The sequence below is a fragment of the Phaseolus vulgaris genome, chromosome 1 (genome assembly GCF_000499845.2).
Source record: "Phaseolus vulgaris cultivar G19833 chromosome 1, P. vulgaris v2.0, whole genome shotgun sequence".
Classification (NCBI taxonomy): Eukaryota; Viridiplantae; Streptophyta; class Magnoliopsida; order Fabales; family Fabaceae; genus Phaseolus; species Phaseolus vulgaris.
In genome coordinates this window covers 38,715,826-38,723,613 of record NC_023759.2, presented here as the reverse complement: position 1 = coordinate 38,723,613, position 7,788 = coordinate 38,715,826, and the positions used below count along the sequence as shown (strand labels likewise).

The 7,788-nt window shown below is 30.6% G+C and overlaps 1 protein-coding gene across 1 annotated transcript; it reads left to right on the top strand.

Annotated features, from left to right (window-relative positions):
* The first annotated feature begins 4,428 nt into the window (after positions 1–4,428).
* Positions 4,429–7,788, top strand: LOC137814149 (protein trichome birefringence). Its single transcript, XM_068616731.1, has 5 exons — positions 4,429–5,833; positions 6,049–6,241; positions 6,335–6,528; positions 6,673–6,831; positions 7,072–7,788. The coding sequence occupies exons 1-5, from the start codon at positions 4,833–4,835 to the stop codon at positions 7,424–7,426; spliced, it is 1,902 nt and encodes a 633-aa protein (XP_068472832.1). The 5' UTR covers positions 4,429–4,832; the 3' UTR covers positions 7,427–7,788.

Sequence of the window (7,788 nt, the reverse complement as noted above, 5' to 3'; positions counted from 1 at the left end):
AGAGGTTTTATGGTAACTACAAGAAACATGACCAACAACAAGAGGATGACTAATTCAACAGTAACAGAAACCGACCAAATAACTTTTCTTATAGTCTTCTAGAGAGAGATAATTGAGTTCAAGCAAAAGAATGTAGAGAAAATTTACGTCCACACACTAGTACAAAATATGTAATTTACGACTCCCTATAAAGACGGTTCATAAAGAACAATTGTAAAAAGAGAGATGGTGGTAGTTTCGTAATTTTTTGCAATTTTTTTGTGTTTGCCGTTAATTTGGATACAATGTGAGAATAAATACGGTTCTTTATAGAACCCTGTAGTTAATTATGTGTATCCCAACCAAAAAATAGAATCCTGCCCAACCCACTCTCTCTTTCCCTCACTCATTTTCACTGACACTCCTCACCCACGACCACCGTGAGCTACAATCCCACTCTCTCCACCTCACTTCACCTTCTTCACTCTCACTTATCTTCTTTCTCTCACTCTGCCTCCCGTCTCCCTCTACCTCTCGCGGCCCCTGCGTCGTCTCCCATATGCTTGCATTGCATGACCACCCCTAAGGTTGCGCCACCTCCCTCCCTCCACTACAACCACACGCTGCCACTTCATTGAAGGAAGGATGTTGCTGTCGCGCCGCGCTGTTGGTCCTCCGCGACACTGGTTCTGCTCCGTCTTATCACCTCTCACCCGCGTCACTATTCTTTCCATATTAGTGTTTGAATATTCTTTATTTTTCACATTCTTTATTTATTTTATTCTTTATTATAATATTCTTGACTTTTTTTAAATGTACGTGTTGATTATGAGTATGAGGGTATCCGATCCTCGACAATTTGGATTTTATTTTATAATGAATTAGATAATATTTGTATACATTGAACATGTTGCATGCATCTATGTGTTGATTAGTTAGTAGTTTAGGATCTGTGGGAACTTCATTTAGTGAATATTTAATGGAGGAGTCCTGACATTGAATAGAAGAGAGATAGATTTGGAGTTGGCAAAAATTAACATGAAAAAACTTCAAATGGTCATGACTTTTGATAGAGAAATTGGATGGAGATGCGTAAAAAACGAAAGTTGCTTAAAACGATGTAATGAATCATGTGACCAATTCCAAAAGAGATTGTGGTCCACCAAAATTCTAAAAATCCATCGTTTACTATTATTTTTTATTTTTAAGTATTATTTAGGTATTTTCCAAGTATTTTGAGGTTTTAGTTCTCATACTTACACTTGTTAGAAAAATCTGAAATTTTGCATGATATTTTCTAGTATAAATTAGAGATTTATGAAACCATTATGATTATATTACATTCACAAATTTATTACTCATACATTACATTACATAATGTTATGTATGTGTTCTAACATGAATCCTTATTATTTCATTCTGGATATAACATATTGAGTAGGAGGAGAAGTGCAAGTGTAAATGCAAAGAAACTCACTTGGATGCACCTTAAGGTAACCATGTATAACATTTTAAAATGACATAATTTTTTTTCATATATTTATAGAACTTTTTGTTTTCTTTCATATTTAAATTTTGATATTAAATGCATTATTGTTTTTGAAAATTTAATATTTTATACAGAATTAAAGTATATATAATAATAAAAATATTTTTTTAAAAAAAATACACTTATAATGAAAGTTCTATTTGAAATCCGTCTTTAAAAAACATTTATGACGGCTCTTCATTAGAACCGTCATTAAAAACACATGTTTTTTTTTAATTTTTTATAGTTTATTTAGTTGAATAACAATATTTTTTAATACATATTATTAATGTGATTTTATAAGGACAGTGCAAAATCATCTTTAAAAAAATTATCTTTACATAACATTGTAACCGTCGTTAATATGAACTTTTTCTTACTAGTAACTAAAAAAAACAAAGAGATGAGGAAAAAATTTACGAAAAGAAAACTAAACACCTTATAGCCAAGTGTATAAGAAGAATTATCCAACTAAAAAACTAATATAAAAATATTACATACTTATTTAAATAAAAATAAATATAAATAAAACATAACATAATTATGTATTGTATAGAAACTAATAGATAAGATGACATAATCAATTACATAACATAAAGTAATTGATTGTATTAAGTTTTTTATAAAATTATTAAAAATAATAAATTTAAATATTTTTAATAATAATAAAAGAAGTAAATTTATAAAATAATAACCATATAACTATAAAATAATAATATAATTATAAAAAATTCAAATAATATTAATAATAAACAATAAAATTCAAAATAAATAATAATAATAAATTTATAAACTAGTAGAAAAAAATAAAAGAAATAGCTTTAATAATAATAAATGATGTAAATTTATAAAATAATAATAATATAACTATTAAATAATAAAAAAATAATAATGTATCATAAAATAATAATAGTAATAATAAATACAATACAATTAGAATAACTAATATTGTTAAGGAAAAAATTATAAAATAATAAAAGTGTAAATAATAAAACTAAAAAAATCAATAAAAATAATAATAACATTAATTTTATAATAATAATAAAATAATAGTTTAATATTTAATTAAAATTAATGTATAATAACAAGAGTTATTTAATCATTTTATAATTATATTATTTTAATTTTTAAATTTATTATATTAATTATATTATTCACATATTTTTACAATGTTTTTTTTTTACTTTTACTATTTTTTAATCTAAATAATTTCAGTTTCTATTTTTTCATTTTTACTTCAAATACTCCCTAATCTAAATACATCTTGAACTTTTTAAAATGTATATTCAAAAGAATATATGAAAGAGAAAAGAGTACACGCTAAGACAGTGGTCACGGGAATTGTGTGTAGATCAGAGGATGTTACTGTTGTCTATGAATGAAGTAGCAATGCCTCATACACCCCGCACTTTCATAGGCCACACATATCCACGCCACTGTTTTTCTTCAAATAAATAAACAAACCGACAACGTCAAATAAAGCGCGTGTGATGCACAACTACAAACAAGTGTCCTAACATTATATATAACAGCTAAATGTTCCGTTCATAGTCATGTCCGGAAGTCTTACCCGTACAGTCACACACTTTCTTTAACCATTTAAATATTTTTAGATTTAGTTTTTCTCATACATTTTTAAAACTCAATAAAAAATACAACATTTACTATAGAAATATACACACCAAATATATAATTATTTAGTTTCTTTCTTTTTTAATTATCTTTCTCACAGAACAACTAGGTCACATTATTAAGTGAGAGAAAAATTTATCTTGACTTTTCAGTACATTTCATCTTATACTAATTTGTTATTATAATTTTTTTAATATAGTAATAAATTATGCACTGTTTCTTAAAACAGTCAAAGTTCACTTGTTATAAAATTATCAAGTTTTATTTAGAAATAAAAAAAAAATATAATAAAAATATTTGAAAAGAATTTGAATTTTGAATTCAACATTATGTTTGTATGGTTACTGTGTAGTACATGTGCATCTCAAATATTCCAAATTGCAAACGCGGCTTCACCGACAAAACACTATAGTGGCCTTGTTAAATCTTATAAGAAAAGGTTAGTATTCTCATTTCCATTATTCTTATCATTTTACTATATGGTTTAGATATATGACAAATTACTGTTATATTAGTTTTTTAAATATTTTCTGTTTTTTCTGTTTCACCTTTAGTTATTAATATGTGCTTTTTTTATATTTTTAAAATAATTTTCTTTGAAATTAAAATTTAAGATACTATGTATATTATTTAATCTCTTCCAACATTAACATTAATTTACATGATTTTTTTCTTAATTTTTTTTAATTTGAATTTTTATAAACTACTTTAAAAAAAATTAATTTTTTATTCTTAATCTACATTTATAACATGTTTGCAGGTTAGGATTTGTTCTTCTTATTTTTTTCTTTTCCACATATATATTTTCTAAATGATTCAAAATATATTTTTAATAAACAAATATTTAAAATACAAAATTTCAAAATAGTAATAAACATTCTTTTTATTGGTATAAACAAATTAATTAGCATAAATTACATTAAATTAATAAAAAATATCGAATTCAAAACTTGAATATATATAACATTATTTCATATCTATTGAAGATAAATGCTATATTTGCAAAATAATACCATATGTTTCTGTTATGAGTATTCAACATCTACTGTCTTCTTCAAGATGTGAGATATTTGAAAGAAAATGACTGCATGTAAAAATATTCCAATGTTCAATTTAACAATATAATCCTTATATTAAGGGTAATGAATAACAAATTAACATTTTTAATTTTTTTACTCATCATAATAAAATCTTATCTATCTTAATATCCATATATGCTAATCATATTTTGGCAAGATTTTAATCCTCTTATCGTATTTAATTCCTGTAATTAACCATGCTGGAAACTCTGAATATATTTTGCTAAGGAATCAATCAAACCCTGTATCTCTGTTTCTTCCTTTGATTATATTCTCTCTCTCTCCCTCTTCCACTCCACTAATTACCATTACTCTCTCTCTACACTTAACACTACAAAGTCTATTCTCACACAAGACTTTCTAGATTTTGCTGTAGTGATTGGACATACATAACTCATTGGCCATACATAACTCAACAACCCCACCCATACTTCTATGCACTCTTTACTTTCACACTCTCAAGGACTCTTGTTCATGTTCATGTATCAATACCCCTGAAGGCTGCAACTGTATGCCACTGGAAGCAACAACTTTACTTTTTCTTTCTCTCACCACTTAACTCTCATCTTCTTCCTCCAAAAAAATAGGGACACAAACACAACCCTCCAATTTCCATGGCTGATGCCACCAAGTACGTTCCCATAGGTGGCACCAACCTCTCCACAGACCTCAAGACCCTCTCATCCGTTCTCAAAACCAGAAAAACAGTGGCCTTTGCATACGCTTTCATAATTGCCTTCGTCGCTTTCACTGTTTTCTTAGCCTTTTCCCCTTCTCCAAACGCTTCCTCTCCCTGGTTCACCAACATATTTTCTTCCACATCATCCCCAGATGGTTCCTTCAAGCCTCAAATCCCTGCCATTTTCTCACTCCTTTTCCCAAACACTTCTTCACCCTCCAATTCCTCTGATCCACTGCCAAACAACACTAACACTTCTAGATCTGCAAATATTAATGCCACTGCTTCTTCTCCTCATCTCAACACTACCTTAGAAACTCAAACACTCAAAGCAACCTCTTTTCTAAACCGAACACAAACCTCGGATGTTTCATCCCAAGATGCAGTTCCTTTCCCAACCACAAACCAGACCACGAATTCTCACGCTCCAAGTTTGGAGGCGAAGTCATCACCACCCCTTGTCGCTAAGGAAACATCTGGGGTTGTAAAAAATCAAACTTTTAATTCGGCTGAAGTTAAAGCTACAACCACAAATCAAACTACAAATGCTACTGCACCTGCAACACCTGCAACATCTGCAACCAATGTTTCAGTGAGTTTCCCTGTTCAGGAAGTTCCACATCAGAACTCAAGTTCTAATTCTTCTGTGAAGGCCGATTCGGTAAAGGGTGTTGCTTCGAATGATAATTACACGGCTTCTCTGGCTAGGAAACATATTAATGGGAAGAGTCACGCTAAGGGGAACGATGAATCGATGGAGTCTCTCATGAAGTGTGATTTTTTTGATGGAAAGTGGGTTAAGGATGGTTCTTATCCTCTCTATAAGCCAGGTTCTTGCTCTTTGGTAGATGAACAGTTCAATTGTATTAGGAATGGAAGGCCCGACAAGGAATATCTAACATATAAGTGGAAGCCTAAGGGTTGCAGCCTCCCAAGGTATTGGAAAATATTGAATTTTTTTGTTTTTAATTTTAGGCGGTGAAGTTTTTTTAATTTGATGGATGGTTTTGTTAGTCCAAAATTGACAACATTTGTCTGCTTCGTGTTGGTGTTTTGTCTGGCTAATGGCAAGTTGCTGTTTTGTATTGTACTAGAATTGATCTATTGGTTGTTTCTTTTTGGGGCTCCTAATTTGGTTGAATTGGTCATAGGTTGAATGCGCATAGAATGCTGGAATTGTTGAGAGGAAAGAAACTTGTTTTTGTTGGCGATTCGCTCAATAGGAACATGTGGGAGTCTCTGATTTGCATATTGAAAAGTGCTGTGAAGGATAAAAAGAAGGTTTATGAAGCAAATGGAAGAGTTCATTTCAGAGGCGAAGCCTCTTATTCATTTATATTCAAAGTGAGTATTGAACCCTCTTGTGTTTTAGCTTCCGTATTTGTGTTGATTTGTTATTCTTAGCCTAACAGAACTGGTTCGGTTTGGTATAACTAGGATTATCACTTCTCTGTGGAGCTTTTCGTGTCTCCATTTTTGGTTCAAGAAGGGGAAATGACTGATAAGAATGGGACAAAGAAGGAAACACTTCGTCTAGATTTAGTTGGTCAATCTTCTTCTCAATATAAAGATGCAGATATTATCATCTTCAACACTGGCCACTGGTGGACTCATGATAAAACCTCTAAAGGGTATGATATGACACTTCAACTTCCCTTTCATTGCAATGGATCATTTTCCACTTGTATTCTTATTGATGACTGGTTCTTAAGTTCCAAGATTAGAGGAATCCTTGTTATGAAGGTGGACTAAAAATTGACCCTGACAATTTTCAGGCAGGACTATTACCAAGAAGGTAGCCATGTGTATTCTGAGTTAAACGTTCTTGAGGCATTCCGAAGAGCTTTAACAACTTGGAGCAGGTGGGTTGATGCCAACATTAATCCATCCAAGACAGTGGTCTTCTTCAGAGGCTATTCTGCTTCCCATTTCAGGTAAAATACAAGTAATTTAATTTCCGTTTGGTTGAATATGTAATAACTCTTATAACAACAAAAAAGGAAAAAAAAATAAACTCAAGTACAAGCATTGGTAATTATTTTACTTATTTTTTCTCATCATATACTGTGTTTCAAGTTCATTACTTGCAAGTACAGAGATACATTTATTGAGCACCCCCATCTGATTATGGTGCTAGAAGACTTACTCATAACTAGAAACTTCTGAAACTGCAGCGGTGGACAGTGGAATTCAGGTGGGCAATGTGATAGTGAAACTGATCCAATTGACAACGAGAAGTACCTAACTCAGTATCCAGATAAGATGATTGTTTTGGAGAAGGTGCTAAAGAATATGAAAAACCGTGTGATCTACCAAAACGTGACTAGAATGACAGATTTCAGAAAGGATGGTCATCCCTCCATATACAGGAAGCAAAATCTAAGTCCTGAGGAAAGAAAATCACCATTGAGATACCAAGACTGCAGCCACTGGTGCCTTCCTGGTGTTCCTGATATATGGAATGAGATTCTCTATGCTGAACTTCTAATGAGAGAGTATCGGAATCAGCTTGAGCAGAAGAAAACTTAGGTAACAAATAAACTACCAAAATTTAAAGTTAAGTAACTTATGCTATATATATACCATTTTTGTTCCCATGCATAGAAAGAAACCATATACAGAAAATGCTTCTATATAAAGGTTCATAATATTAAGTGAACCGATATATACACGATTAAGAGATGTGTGCTGCAATAAATTTGTTGATATGGATGGATGACATAAATCGGTGAGGAGAAGAGAATACAAGGGTGGTTTTGTTTATCATTGTAAATTATTCTTCTTTTGCATCTTCATTTCCTTTTTAGCCTCCAGTTCCTATTTGTAAATCTAAATTCAATTACATTTTATTTATTATAATAATCAAATTATTGGTATGAACTGTTTCACTA

Bases quoted from the DNA above. Each gene is read 5' to 3' on its own strand.
- LOC137814149 (XM_068616731.1), top strand. From the start codon at position 4,833: ATGGCTGATGCCACCAAGTACGTTCCCATAGGTGGCACCAACCTCTCC. The intron at 5,834-6,048 runs GTATTGGAAAAT...AATTGGTCATAG, and splicing joins AAGGGTTGCAGCCTCCCAAG to GTTGAATGCGCATAGAATGC. The intron at 6,242-6,334 runs GTGAGTATTGAA...TGGTATAACTAG, and splicing joins CTTATTCATTTATATTCAAA to GATTATCACTTCTCTGTGGA.